Genomic DNA, 16,289 nt, shown 5'->3' with positions numbered 1-16,289 from the left:
AACATTATGATAAAAGGAGAAAAGATTGAAGTTGTCAAGGATTTCACTTTCCTTGGATCCACAATCAACTCCCATGGAAGCAGCAGTCAAAAAATTAAAGAACGTATCAATGCATTGGGTAAATCTGTTGCAAAAGATCTCTTTAAAGATGTCACTTTGAAAACTAAGGTGCACCTGACCCAAGCCATGGTATTTTCAATAATAGCCTCGTGGGAGTTCTGGTGCATAGTGCCTAAGGCATTTGACTGCTAACCAGAAGGCTAGTGGTTCAAACCCACCAGCTACTCCTCAGAAGGAAGAATGGGCAATCTACTTCCCTAGAGATAACACCTCGGAAACCCAAGGAGGGGTCGTTATGAGCCTGGATCAACTCAAGGGCAGTGAGTTTGGTTTTTATCATATGCGTATGAAAGCTAGTCAATGAATAAGGAAGATCCAAGAAGAACTCACGCATCTGAATTACACTGTTGGTGAAGAATACTGAATACACCACGGACTACCAAAAGTACAAACAGATCTATCTTGGAAAAAGTACAGCCGGAATGCTCCTTAGAAGTGAGGATAGCAAAACTTCCTCCCTTGTCCTTTGGTCATGTTATCAGGACAGCCAGTCTCTGGAGAAGAACATCATGCTTGGTAAAGCAGTGATCAGTGAAAAAGAGAAAGACCCTCAACGAGATGGATTGACACAGCAGCTGCAACAATGGGCTGGAACAGCAACGTTCATGAGGATAGCACAGGACCAGGTAGCGTTTTGTTCTGTTGGACATAGGGTTGCTCTGAGTTTGAGCCAACCCCATGGCACCTAACAGCAGTAACAACAACAGTACTCATTGTGTGTATATACTACATTTTGTTTATCCATTCATCACCTGACGGGCATCTCAGTTGTTTCTACCTTTTGGCTATTGTGAAAAGTGCTACAATGAACTAAAGGAAATTTGCCAATTGCCCGGAGGCAGGAGCAGAAAGAAGGCAGCAGCAGAAAGAAGGCAGCAGGAGGGCCAGCAAATGCACACTGTCAGAAACTTCCAACTCAACCTTCAGCAAGAAAGAAATGCTGACTACGACGTAAGAAATCCAGGGGTCTTCAGACTCTGGCTGGTCTCAATTTTCTCCTCCATGATATAGGGATACCAATGCTGACTTCACAAGGGTGGTGGGGGATTGAATGTGGTAATGAAGGCGACAGTACTTCATGAGTTGTAGCTCATCATAGAAACAATTTTTATAAAATAAAAAGGAAACAGGACATGCACTGATGTAATGGCAAGGAGAGAATAAATGCTTGGGCAGAAATGAAAGACTCTTCTAATCACTCTAAGATAATATAAAGGTCACTTAAAATGCAACATTCATTCTCAATTCAATAATTAAAATGGAAAGTGTGTCAAAGAATTTGGGGGCCATGTTTTAAAACTGCCATACCCTATCTGTAGTCCCCATTTTTACTAGCAGATTTTCATTTCTATTATAAAGGGATCTCTGGGTGGTGCAAATGGTCAAGGGCTGGACTATTAACAAAAAGGTGGCAGTTCAAACCCACTCAGAGATACCTTGAAGGCAGGCCTGGTGATCTACATCCCAAACGTCACAGCCTTGAAAACCCTATGGAGTGCAGCTGGGCCACTTAGGGTGGCCCTGAGTAGAAACCAACTCCATGGCAACTAACAACAAAAACACTGTTACGAAAAGATCTCCAGGATAATTTGCTAATTAAAGAGCAAGTGTAAATTTCATGCTGCTTTTTGTCTAACAAAGTAGGGAAAATAACAAGTCTTTGTAAAGTATATTTTATAAATTCATAATGAATTTTGAACTTTAAAGGAATTATTATTGCAAAAACATAATTTAAGTAAACTAAATTCTACTTTTAAGTAAGATATAAAGTACATATTTCATGTTTTCAATGAGGCATTCTCATTTGTAATTACAAAATCGTTTAAAATTTAGTCATTTGCACCTATTATTAAATCATCTATTTGTGCAAATCATAAATATGTAAATTACAGCTCTCTTTCTAGCTTTTCTAGCTCTGGTGGCTCAGTACCTAAAGCATTTGACTGCTAACCAGAGGGCTGTGGTTCAAACCCGCCAGCCACTCCTCAGAAAGGAGACTGGACAATCTACTTCTGTAGAGAAAGCGCCTCGGAAACCCAAGGAGGGGTCGCTATGAGTCAAATCCAACTCAACAGCAGTGAGTTTTCTAGTGAGCAGGGATAGGGAAGTCTGTATGTCCAGTTTATCTCAGCCAGAATAACATTCCCAACATGGTTAAAGCCTACAAATTCTGGCATAATTTCTTACATGCAATAGAAGTCTTTAAGATTCTTGTCAAGATTTAAGTAAGTTTTAAGTAATATTACATCACTTAAAACAGGCATTGTATGAGAAGTCTTATATGTACTCAATTGAAAAATTCTCAGTATAACCATATAAACTAATGTAGAATCTGATTCCAGTGGAAAATGTAACTTAAGAACTTCAACACACCCATCCCATACATTGACATTTTCTAGCAAAAAAATATATAATTATTATAATTTTAGATTCTAATTTAAAACTGTGGAGAGAAGTTGGGAGCTGTGGTGGCTGTAGTGTCTAAGACATTTGACTGCTAACCAGAAGGCTGGTGGTTCAAACCCACCAGACACTCCCTGGAAGGAAGGTTGGGGAATCTACTTCCGTAGCGATAATGCCTCGGAAACTCAAGGAGGGGGCACTATGAGTCGGCTCTGACTCGACGGCAGTGCGTTGCGTTGCTTTGGAGAGAAGTTGAAAATTGGAGGGACTAAAACCAGCTCTAAGCACAGGTACACAAGAGGACAAGGACCTAAACTAGAAAAGCCTATTTCTCACACACCCGAGAAACTCAAAGTAAAAGCATTTCCCACTAGAAAAACAGATGGGTCTGAAGACTCCACCCTGACCCAGCCAGACTCACCGTTGCAACCATCATTCTTTTGGTGACATCATGTGCCCCACTCAGGACCCAAAAAAACAGTTGGAGCCTTCTCTTATTAACTCTCTGCCCCCTTTTTTACCCCATCACATGGTGTGAGAGGTGGAGCCAGAATCTTAGAACTACACAGAAAAGACTGCAGTTTCTGGGGAAGCCAAGAAAAAACTGTCTGCAGTGGTGGGACAAGGATGGCTGTGGGGGCTGGGGCTCAGCCTCCTCAGCCAGAGCTGCTCCGTCTTAGGCTCGGGTCAGGAGAGTCTGTCACTAACACAGAGCACCAAGGCTCACGGTGGGGATGTTCACACCCCATGCTGCCAGCTCTGTGGTGACCTCAGGCATCCAGGACTTGGAAAACCACGTACGTGTAGAGAAAGGGCCCAGTGACAGTGAAGCAGGGTCTTAAGATGCCTCTCAGGGCCCAGTCCCTTAGTGCCGTCTGCACCTTTGCATCTCACTGAGGAACCACAGGGCCCAGAGCACACAACTGGTCCCCCCCAAATTCCTATCAAGCATGATCCTCTTCCGATACCAGTTCTCAGTAATACTCACCATCATGTTGCTCCAGCGTCCGGAAGTCTAAGTGAACGTCCTCTCTAAGCCCAAGGAGCCCCTTCAGTAAGAGGGATGGGAGTGGAAACAGGTTCGGTAGGCAGTCTGAAGGCAGGTGAATGTCTGGTCCACACAGCTTGTCAGAGCAGTTGAAATCCTTACTGGTGATTATAGGGATGTGTAAGATGGTCGTTGTAGGTCCCCACCCACCTAGACTGGGTCAGTTCTCCCTGAGCCACACCTGGGATCTGAAATGGAAGAAGGATGGAGAGACAGTGTTGAGTAGGAGGGAGTGACCAGTTCTTGGCTTCCTCCCAGGCTCAAGGTAATGCTCCACCACAGGGCATTTGCATTTAAGACAGAGCAGGCTCCAGCCTTCCAGCCACACACCTGGGCTCTTCATGCAGCTCCAACTCTATTAGATTACCCAATAAACAAGATAACCATGGGCTTACTTGTGTTTACCTACAAATCTGTATTGAACAATTTCATATTTTTTCACCACATCAAAGATTCTGCTTCTAGGTATGGCTGGCATCTACCAACCTCACAGCACCTTCCTACAGAATAAAAGCCTCTTTTTAAAACATTTTTTATTGTGATTAGGGTGAAAGTTTACAGAGCAAATTCACCTTCCAAGCAGCAGCTCACACATACTTTGTCTCATGACACTGACTGCGATTTTCCACAATGCAACTGCTCCCCTCTCACTTCCTCCTGATATTTACCTCTTCCCTGTGTCCATCACTCCATGCACTCCTGCCCCCTGAGCTGTCTGTCTCCCTGTGCATACACAGCCCTTCTTTCTCCCATGATTGATCTCTCCAAGGAGCATATCTACCTCGGGTAAATGTTCAATTCATATGCCTGTCTTCTGTTTGGCTGGAAGCCACATGAGTGCCTTTCAATTCTAGACCTGAAAGGCATCTAGGGGCCACAGTCTCAGTGGTTCCAGCAGGCTCTATCAGACCAGCAAACCTGGTCCTTTTTATTTTTTTTTTTTCCAAATGATTTTAAGTTTTGTTCCACATTGTTCTCCCACTCTTTCCAAAATCTCATACTTAGATTCCCTTCTGAGTGGTTGACAGTGGTAGTGGGGCACCATCTAGTTCTCCTGGTCTCATAGTCATATAGGCTGAGGATCGCAAGGTGTACCACTCCCTTGGACTAATTATTTCCATGTGCCTTTGATTTTCTTCCTTCTTCTTTACTCTGGATGAGGAAAGAGCCATAGTTGCATCTAGATGGCCACTTGCAAGTGTTTAAGAGCCCAGTTGCTATTCACCAAAGTAGGATGTGGAACAATGTTTTTGTGTAGTATGTTATGCCCATTGAGCATGAGGTCCCGTGCAACCATAGTCCCGAGCCCACAGGTCCAGCTACTCGCTCCCTCTGGATAGCTGGCTGTGCCCAAGAAGTGACTACAATATTGTCCCTTATCAGCTCTACTACATACCTGGAAATTCTTATAGAATATACAAATACACTTATAGAAACATTGTCTACCAGTCCTATACACAGTCATGGGCACACTCCCTCCTGCACAGACACAAGTAATAGTTCAGCCTGTCCACCCCTCTATCCACCCATACATCAATGTTTGCCTTCACTGACAACGCGGTACTGCATGCTAAAAGCCTCTTTTCAAATTTACAATCCCTGACAGGGACAGAGTACTCAGTAAGCAAAGTAACCACAGGCTTATTTGTGCTCACTTACTAATCCGTAGTGCATTTTCAGGAATAACACATTTTCCAGTTTTTTTCAATGAACTCATCATGCTTCACTGATCTTTCAATATGGGCAGTTACAACCTTTCTTCTGTTTTGTTCTGCTTTTAAAAATATTCATCTCATTTACAGCATTATAATATGTTGTGGCGCAATGAGTTACTTTTATATTGTCTTTCTAGCAATGTTCTTGTGACTCCTACAAAATGATTGGCTGGAACTATGCAAATAAAGTGTGTAAAACTCTTGCAGAGATTGAATACAACTGTGTCAATAAGGTGACTATGGCCTACCAAGACGATTGACTGGTTTTGCTATCCTGGTAGGCTTAAAACAGCAAATCCCATTGAGGTTAAGGGGTCTCTCGTTCCCATCAAGAAGAGATGGGAGCAGAGCAGAGCCTTTGGACCCAGGGTCCCTCTGCTGAGAACCTCCTAGACCCAGGAAAGAGAGAGCTGTAACACGGAAGACCATGAGAGAATGCACAAGAGACAGAGCAACAAGAGGCAGCGGCGTGAGATGGCAGGAACCAGGAGATCCATGCAGAAGCTGTTCTCATTAATGAACCGTACCCTATTACTTATACCCTATTACTTCCAAGTTGATCCTGATCATGAATTGTAACCTGTTACTTCTCGAGTAAACCTCGTAATAGTCAGTATAGTCTGTCAACTCTGTGTGACCACTGCAACAAATTATCGAACCCAGGAGGGAAGTAGATATTGCTGTGGCAGGGACAGCAGGTGTCAGAATGGTAAAAAGGCTGGAGAATGGAGGTTATGTCTGATCTCCACCTCTTAGGAATCATCTTTGGGCTGCTGCTATTATTTTCATTCCACTTCCTGAAATGTGATGAGGTTTTAATGCTGCTAGATTACATGTGTGATCAATATTTGAGGTGCAGGGAATTACTTAATATGGATCTTCTGGCCATGGTCTTTGTGGCAACCACCAGATGATTGGCTGGAATTATATAAATGTGAAGTGTCTGTGGTCCACCAAGGGGATTGGATAGCTTGTTAGTAATGGAAATAAGGTACATGAGACCCTAGTGGGGTGAGACAACAGGACAGGCTGTCCTATGGGAAGGCTTGTATCCTGAGTGTTCCTGAACCTGAACCGTAACCTGTTGCTTGCCTAACAAACCCTGTAATTTTGAGTACTGTGTGTGAAGTCTGTGTGGCCACTGCAATGAATCACCATCCCCACAGAGAAGCAGAGTGCCATGGGAGGAATGGCTGGGGTCAAAATTGGTAAAAAGGTTGGAGGGTGGTAGCAGTTCGACCTCATAGGAATCAGCCTTGGGCTGCAAATGGTGATTCTATCTTCCCCTTGTTAAGTCAAAGGCGGTAACAGAAGGTGAGAGGCTACTGCCCTCTGCCCTTTTTGCAGTATTTTCCCTGTTGCTTTTACAATTAATATTTGTTCTTTCTTTGTCCTAAGACTATTGATAGCAGCAGACCTCAGGCTTTCAAGAAATCTGGGCGAATTTCTGAACACTTTCTCCTCCAAACTTATAATACCATATTTTTATGGAAATAACGTGCATGTTATACATTTTCCCTCAACCCACGCAACCCCCTCACACATTTGCTTCCTACGTGCACTACGTGCATTATATGTATTTGCATGTTATTTGCAAAAAAGTATAGTAATCAGGCAACCAACAAATCAGAAAATTGCTATGTTTTGTCTAAGGAGCAGTCTCCTGCCTCTGTTCCATTTCTTTCCACCCTGCTTACCCACTTAACCGACTCCTACTCTTTTCTTAGTCTCAGCGTAAATGTTCTCTCTCTCGCAGACTTTATTTCAGTGCCTCCCTTTAGCATTATCCTCATTTTCTCTACTACCTCTAACTTTAATATACAGCTTTTTCCTACACTCAACTATCTTCAGCATAGAATGGGATACTGTCAGTTACGTATCATCTCAGGCCCCACCCCAAAACTGCCGAATCAAAATCTACATTTTAACACAATCCCCAGGTTATGCACATCCAAATTTAAGTCGGAGACTCACTTGCTGCCCTGGTCTCTAACTGAAGGAATGAAATTCAGCAGTCCTCGGAATCATCTGCATTGACACCGTGCATCACCCACAATCTTCCTCATGCACAGCCATCTTCCAGGTCAGGCCTCCTCACATTCTTCTTTAACTGGTTCATAACAAGCTCCTGTTTGACTTCATTCACTTATGGTTGTCATTTCCAATGTAGCTGACAATACAGGAACCGAAGTGTTGTTTCAAATCACAAACACACTCACATCCATCCCTCGTTAATGCCCATCAATGCCTGTCCACTGGTTTTGGAAAAAGCCCAAGTCAGTTCTAAATGATCTGCTGCCATTGCCTCCACCAATCTACACACACACACACACACACACACACACACACCATACTCTGTTTTCTCTGTTTCAACTATCTCTAAAATTCATCGATAAATGGATGTTACGGGGTTCTTCTCTGCTTCCTCAGTGATTTATACACAGTCATTTTTCCCAACTGAAATACTCTTAAACTCTTACCCATCCCACATGCTACCAAGCCTGCTGAACTACGTATGCAAACAAAACAAAACAAAAAAACTCACTGCCGTCAAATCGGACTCAACTCACAGCGAGCCCTCCTTGGGTTTCCGAGGCAACATCACTACAAAAGCAGATTGCCCAATTTTCCTTCTGAATTTTATGAATCTTCACTTAACTGCTTTTCCCTTTCAAGCAATCTAACCTGACTCTCAGATAAGGTCCTTTTATTACAGGCTATCAGATATCCTGGTGTTTCATTATTTATTTAACACTCTCTCCCATGGCAGACTATCAACCTATGGGCAGACACGAGGTACTTCCTTTTCTTGTTTCTCTGACCTATGACATAGATCACTGAGGAAACACACAGGTTATTGTACTATACACTCCTGAGTAGCACTATCCGATGAAACTTTCCATCAACATAGACATTTTCCTGTTCTGCACAGTCCAATATGGCAACCATGTGACTATCTAGCTCTTAACATACAACCATCATAATGAAGTAGCAGAGTTTTTTCTTTTAGTTTTAAATAATTTCCATGGAAATAGTCCCATCTGGCTAGTGGACAGCACTGTTCTAGCGGACTCACCAGAACCCTAAGAGACCACACAGCACGGAGGGTGTGACAGCTGCCATCAGCACAATGCAGGGCCTCAGCTTTTTGTTTGCTGGAAGACTGTCAATAGGGAAACGGAACTGGTAAAAGTAAAGGTAACACTGGATTCAATTTGAACGCATTTACATGACTGAGGTTAGTGTCAACCTAAATTGGACTACCCCATTCTGAAAACCACAGTATTTAAACAGAGAAATAAAAGGGAGTAACTAAGTGGACAGGAGGGATAATCTCTGAGGAGGTGACATTTGAAGTGAGATCTGAATTCTGAGAATTACGGGATTCATGTGGTAAAATAAATTTTCCTCTAATCAGAGGCGATATCTGGTGTAAAGACCAAAAGAAGGAGAACCTTGACACCTTTGAAAAAGTTATTTAAAAATGTGTCAAGGGCCTATCGAACATGATCGTGACTGTTATAAACTTAGAGAGCTGTTGTTGTTGTTATGTGCCATCGAGTCGGACCCAACTCATAGCGACCCCTCCTTGGGTTTCCAAGGCAGTATCACAACGGAAGTAGATTCCCCAACCTTCCTTCCGAGGAGTGTCTTGTGGGTTTGAACCGCCAGCCTCCTGGTTAGCAGCCGAGTGCCTTAGACATACATAAGCTATTCATTGGCCAACATAAAATAGATGGGTTTTATTCCACATGATTGCCTGATTACTTGGTTTACATTTGTGATATCGGCCACCTGCAGCTGGATGGAGAATGTACCTTCCTGGGACAAGAGACAAAGAAGGAGAAAGTTCAGAGGCTGTTGGCCTGAGGCACACCTCTCAGAGTAGCCAGGACTAGGGTTGCAGCCATGAAGACAGCAGTTATATCTTGGTTCTAAAACAACAGGACTTGGAGCTTTCTTGAAGGTGGAGGATGAGAGAAAAAGAGGATGGGGTGGCCTGAGTACATCTCCTAATCTAGGAAATGGATGTTGGTGCCAGTTACTGATCTTGGAAAGCTAGGGGAGAAGTAGATTTGCTAGGGGTGAGGTTTTGAGAGATCTGTCTTGGAAATCGACTCGATGGCAGTGAGTTTGGGTTTTTGGTCTTGGAAATGTTGACGCTCTGGTGGGGCAGTGCCTAAGGCATTTGACTGCTAACCAGAAGGCTGGTGGTTCAAACCCACCAGCCGCTCCACAGAGGGAAGATGGGGCAATCTACTTCTGTTAAGATCTGCAGCCTCAGAAACCCAATGGGGGTCAATATGTGTCAGAATTGACTCAATGGCAATGAGTTTGATCTCTTGGAGTTTGGTCTTGAAAATGTTAGCTTCCAGAGCCATACAGTCCTTAGTGCCCAAGGAGTAGTGTGGGAAGGGTCTGGTGTTGAGTCCACTGCTATCCAAGTGTCCGTATCTGAATCTGTAGGTTGCCTCCTCCTCCTTGCAAGGAAGAATGAAACTGTTGTCTCTGAAACAGGCTCCACTCCCATTCCTGAGGCGTCAAGTCAGAGGAAAGGAAGAGCACAGTCCTGGCAAATACGAGGCCTTCAGCAAGTGCAGGCTGGTATCACAGCCGCATCTGAGGGGCGACTCTTAGACTCTAACCTAGAAAAATTCAGTAGTTTTAAATGAAGATTTGAATTTGACATGAAGTGACTAAACTACCAGTCAATTCTCCAAGGGAAACTCCCGTCAAAACAAGGAATGCTTGTGAAATCTCTCTCCACGAGGAAGAAAAGAAAAAATACCAGGCACCACACTTTTCTGCAAGTGGTGAGATTACAAACGGTATTTAATGGTCATTTTCTTCTATGCATTTTTGAAATATTGTAAACATGTAACATTTCCACAATTTTAAAATATAAGAACATTTAACTACATGCTAATTTTCAATGGACTCTTAGATATGATACTAAAAGCACAGGCAACTAAAGACTTAGTAGATCAGTTGGACTTCATCAACAAAGTGAAGAGACAACCTGCAGAATTAGGGGAATCCTGTTATCTGATGAGGGCTTAATATTCAGGACATAAAAAGAACAGCTACCGCTCAACAACAAAATGACAAACACACCATTTTAAAAAGGAGCAAAAGTCTCAAATAGACATTCCACCAAAGATATGCAATTAGCCGATAAGCACATGAAAAGATGCTCAATGTCACTGCCACTGAGTCAATCCTGACTCACAGCGACCCTCTCTGGGTTTCCAACGCAGTAAATCTTTACAGAAGTAGACTGCCCAGTCTTCCTTCCGTGGAGTGGCTGATGGGTTTGAACTGCCAATTTTCTGGCTAGCGGACAGATGCCTTAGGCACTACGCCACCAGAGCTCCCTGTTATTAGGGAAACATACATCAAAACCACAATATAATACCATCTCAACCCTAGCTGGCTAGCTTTTAGTGGAAAAACAGAAAACAACTGTTAGGGAGAATGTTGAGAAATTGTTGGTGGGGTTGGAAGGTGGTGCAGCTTCCATGGAAAACAGTTTGGTGGTTCTTCAAAAAATTAAACATACAATTACCATATGGGCCTGAAAGTCCCATTTGCAGTTATTACCCTAAGGGCTTGAAAGCAAGGATGCAAACAGGTACTCTTATGCCAATGTTCACTGCAGCACTATCTATAACCAAAAGGTGGAAACAAGGGAAACGTCTACCCACATATGCACGGATAAACAACATGTAGTATATACATACCAAACCAAACCAAACCCGCTCAGAGCAACCCTATAGGGGAACGGAGAACTGCCCCCCAGGGTTTCCAAGGCTGTAATCTTCCTCTGCGGAGCAGCTGGTAGTTCCATCCACCCAGTTAGCAGTCGAGCGTTTAACCACTGCTTGACTGGCGCTCCCATTATTCAGTCATTAAAAGAAATGGCATAAAGTAACATATCAGACAATGTTTCACTGCTATTCATAAGGTTTTCAATGGCCAGTTCTTTCAGAAGCAGATGACCCCACCCTTCTTCCCAGTCTGTCTCAGTCTGGAAGTTCCACTGAAACCTGTCCACCATGGGTATTCCTGCAAGGAACTAAAAATATTGTTGGCATAGACTCCAACAATGTACAAGCCACCACAGCATAACAAACTGACTAATTAAAACTCAGGAAAGGTGTGTGTCAGAGTTGTATCCTTTCACCATACTTACTCAAGCTGTATAACCAAAAAATACAAACTCACTGCCGTCGAGTCAGATCTGACTCATAGCGACCCCTCCTTGGGTTTTCAAGGTGGTATCACTATGGAAGTAGACTGCCCAATCTTCCTTCTGAGGAGTGGCTGGTGGATTTGAACCGCCAGCCTTCTAGTCAGCACTCAAATTCAATCTGTATGCTGAGCAAGTAATCCTCTGAGAAGCTGGACTATACGAAAAGGAACGCAACATCAGGATTGGAGGAAAACTCATTAACAAACTATATTAGGCAGCTGACACAACCTTGCCTGGTGAAAGTGAAGATGACTTGGAGTACTTACTGATGAAGATCAAAGGCTACAGCCTTATGTATGGATTACACCTCAACATAAAAAAAAAAAAAAAATCTCACAACTAGACCAGTAAGCAGCATCATAATAAACGGAGAAAAGATTGAAATTGTCAGGGAGTTCGTTTTACTTGGATCCACAATCAACACCCATGGAAGCAGCAGTCAAGAAATCATATATTGTATTGCACTGGGCAAATCTGTTACAAAAGAGTTCTTTGTAGTATTGAGGAGCAAAGATGTCACCCTGAAGACTAAGATGTGCCTAAACCAAGCTATGACATTTTCAATCGCCTCATATGTATATGAAAGCTGGACAATGAATAAGGAAGATCCAAAAAGAACTTATGACTTTGAATTGCGGTGCTGGTGAAGCCTACTGAGTAACACCATTCTTCTGGACTGCCAGAAGAATGAACGAACCCATCCTGGGCAGCCGGAATGCTCCTAGAGCGAGAACGGCCAGACTTCGTCTCACCTGCTTTGGTCATGTGGTCAGAAGGGACCAGTCTCTGGACAAGGATCTCACGCTCGGTCAAGTGGAGGGTCAGCAGAAAGGGGAAACCCTCAACCAGGTGGACTGACACAGTGGCTGCAACCACAGGCTCAAACATAACAAGGACTGTGAGGCCGGCACAGGACCAGGCAATGCTTTGTTCTATTGCACACGGGGTCAGAATCGACTCGACACACCTAACAACAACAAAAGAAATGAACTCCTCATAAGTGCTACCGCACAGATGAGACTTGAAAACACTACGGCAACCGGAACAGAGACACAATGAGAAGAACGAAGCCAGTGTCACTGAACAATCTACTTAGAAATAGTTGACTAGGAAACGATTTTGCTGTGTATACTTTTCATTGAAAATACAGCACTAAAGAAAAAAACCACTATGCAAGTCAAGTCAGTCAGAAACAAAAGGACAAATATTGTATGGTCTCGCTTGCATGAAATAGCTAGAGCAGGCAAATGCTTAGCAAGCAGAGTTTACTACCGATCACCAGCGGCACATGAGATGGGGGAAGGGAAGTTAGCGCTTAAAGGGACATGAGTTTCTGCCAAGGGGGAGGAAAACCAGAAAACTGATCGTGCTGATGGCTGCAATGTTAACTAATTTACTGACTTGTACATATAAAAACGGTTGAAAGTGGAAACGATTTTGTTACACGTATTTTATCGCACACACACAAAGCACGAAATGACACCATTACAATAAAAGAAGAAACTTCATTACCTGGATCATGTGTGTTGGCTCAAGGAGGGAAATTTAGACATTACAGGGATATAGGGAGGTAAATGGATATTTCAAAGAAGGCTAACCGTTCAACGTGCTAACACAGAGAAATAAAATCACACCAGAGGAACTACAGAGTGTATAAAGAAGGGACTTTTTAAGGTAAACAGCTAATAGATCACCTGCTTATTAAATAAGTATTATGGAAAACAAGTAATAACAGGACTACTTCATAAAATAAAAAACCTGGTGAATTATAAATAGTTTTAAAAAAGATAATGCTAATGATAATGGAGTTAGCAATGATTTTACAAACAGTACACTTAAATTTAGACACTTTAAATTTTGGAAATGATACATGCAGCTTCTGCTAAACTATTTAATATCTATATATTTTTTCCTATTTTTTGTTCTATGTAAAATATCCTTTTGTTGCTCTTATATTCACTAGATTTCATGCACACACATTACCTTCATTGTACATTATTCCCTTTGGTTTAAAAAGACACATATTCTCTCGTCATATTAAAGATACCACACACATTTGCTCATCAATTTAAGCTTCCTCAACTTCCAAATTATTAACTGTAAGTCAAGACTTCCCAACAGCTGCACATTTCATATTCACTTAAGCAAGACCCTTGTACAGAAAACTAATTTGCTCTGTAACCTTTCACCCAGACCACAACTAAACGTTCAAAAGAAAGAGTACTTTGTAAAATAATTAACTACAAAAGATGAGGTCCTTTTTGCAACAATGTAGTGTGAATGACTCACCAGACTATGTTCAAGTATCACCACCCCTTCCAGTACATATACGTCCATTTTGCCCTCATTCCTAACATTTGGATAGCACACGACTCCCCAGTGTTTCGTTCAGTTACACGGGGTCGCTATGAGTTGGAGCCGACTCGACGGCACCAAACCCCCACCACCTAGTTTGTGCTGCTCTGACGTTGGGAATATGTAAGGCTTTTGCTTCAAGAACCCTTCCATCTAAGTGTGGATCTTTGGCAGCAGAAATTGTGGCTGAATCACCAGCATCCAATCCTGCAAAGATTCTGCCTTCGCCAAACTAAATCCTGGAGGCACGCTGGGTGTGAGTCCTCTAAACCGCTCATCGCTACGTTAGGCTAGTTCAGCCGCATCACACCTAACTTTTGATGAATTAGGACTGGCCATATTCTCACGCAATCGTGACGAAAATCCTTGCTTTATGCCAAAGAAATTCCTCGAAAAGTGCCTCTTCCTAAATATTCTCCTCCTCAAATTGGATAAACGGGCTCCTGAATTCACCTATTAGTTCCAAATCATGATTCTTAATTCTTCGTCTGTGTTAAAAATCTACAGCCATTAACGGATAGACGACATGTTTCTCACCACACTCTTACTTTCTGTTTGATCAGCAGTAATTAACAATAGTCCTGGCTTGATGAATCACAGAAAACAAAGGCGAGCATGGTGAGACGCCAACTGCAGGCGCCGCAGCAGGGCGTTCAGAGGCAGGCTAACTACGCTGGGTTCCCAGGAGGCCCGTGACTCTGCATTTCTCATAAACTTCCAGCTGTAGCTGACGCTACTGGTCTGAGAAGCATTTGACTTCGGGAGAGTTCACACGATTTTACCTGTTAATGCACGGAGATCTAGGTCCAGTCCACCAACTCCACTGTCCCGACCCCGGATGCGCAGAAAGGAACTGAGAACCAGGGGAAAACGTGCAGGGTGGGCTGGGCTCTTGGAGAAAACGGCTGCGACAGTGAAGTGGCGGCGGCGGCAGGGAAGCAGCGGCGGCAACAGGGAAGCAGCGGCCGCGGGGGCCGCAGCGGCAAGGAGGCGGCGGCTGCCGCAGGAAAGCGTCGGCGGCGGCAACGGGAAGCCCCAGACACACCCTGCTACAGAAGTGGAGACTGCGCAAGAGAGCAAGAATAGTACCCTTAGCCCCGCGGGCTGCACCTAACACTGGACCAGGAAGGACACGACAGACTCAAAACCCACCTCCACCAGAGGAGAAGGGCACCCAAACATGGCTGCTGGACGTGGAAGCTCACTTCCGCTTCCGGTTTCTAGGACACTCGGTACAAAGGGAAGAGGTTCTGTGTGCTCATAGGCGCCACCCAGTGACCGTGGAGGTTCAATGGCTTTCTCTGTAATTTGGGATCTGTCCAGCATTAAGTTTCTTAAATGTGTGTTTTTCTTGCTGTTAAATCCATGGAGTAGGTTCTGACCCAAAGGCGACCCTCTGTGCAGAAGAATGAAACACTCTGGGTCCTGCGCCATCCCCACAATCGTTTCAATGTTTGAGTCTGTTGTTGCAGGCACCATGTTAATCCATCTTGTTGAAGGTCTTCCTCTTTTTTGCCAACCCTCTACTTTTACCAAGCATGATGTCCTTCTCCAGGGATAGGGCCCGTCTGATAACATGTCCACAGTACCTGAGATGAAGTCTCGCTATCTTCGCTTCTAAGGAGCAATCTAGCTGTTCTTCCAAGACAAGTTTGTTTGTTCTTCTCAAAATCTATGGTACATTCAACATGCATATTGAACATTTCATATGTATCAATGCTTCTTTGCTATTCCTTATTCATTACCCAACTTTCACATGGATATGAGGTGACTGAAAATACTATGGCTTGGGGTAGGTGCACCTGAGTCTTCAAAGTTACATCTTTGCTCTTTAACATTTTAAAGAGGTCTTTTGCAGCACATATGCCCAACACAGTAAGTCATTTGATTTCTCGACTGCTGATTCCATGGGCATTGATTGTAGACCAAAAACCAAAAACCCCACACCCACTGCAGGTGATTCAACTCCAACTCATTGTGACCCTATAGGACAGAGTAAAACTGCCATAAATCTTTACAGAAGCAGACTGCCTCATCTTTCTCCTGTTGAGCACCTGGTGGGTTTGAATCACTAACCTTTTGGTTAGGAGCCAAATGCCTTAAACACTGCACTACCAGAGCTCTTTTGATTGTGGATCCAAGTAAAATGAAATCCATGACAACTTTAATCTTTTCTCTTTTATCATAATGTTGCTTATTGGCCCAGTTGTGAGGATTTTTGTGTTCTTTATGTCAAGGTGTAATCCATACTGAAGGTTACAATCTTTGATCTTCATCATTAAGTGCTTAAAGTCCTCTTCACTTTCAATAAGCAAGGTTGTGTCATCTGCATATCACAGGGTGTTAGTGAGTCTTTATTCAAAGTGTATATAAGGATAAACATGGATTTCGGTAG

General features: G+C 43.3%; 1 protein-coding gene across 1 annotated transcript in view; it reads right to left on the bottom strand.

The window, feature by feature from the left end:
* LOC103212593 (zinc finger protein 883-like) overlaps positions 1–16,289 on the bottom strand; it is a 65,347-nt gene that overhangs the window by 26,390 nt on the left and 22,668 nt on the right. The window contains exon 2 of the mRNA XM_007958572.2: positions 14,677–14,943. Within this exon, the coding sequence (XP_007956763.2) occupies positions 14,677–14,943 (267 nt within the window). The remainder of the gene's footprint in view (positions 1–14,676; positions 14,944–16,289) is intronic.

The sequence above is a fragment of the Orycteropus afer genome, unplaced genomic scaffold (assembly GCF_000298275.1).
Source record: "Orycteropus afer afer isolate SDZICR_OR568_19922 unplaced genomic scaffold, OryAfe1.0 scaffold01026, whole genome shotgun sequence".
Lineage (NCBI taxonomy): Eukaryota > Metazoa > Chordata > Mammalia > Tubulidentata > Orycteropodidae > Orycteropus > Orycteropus afer.
This window is presented reverse-complemented; position numbering and strand designations above follow the sequence as displayed.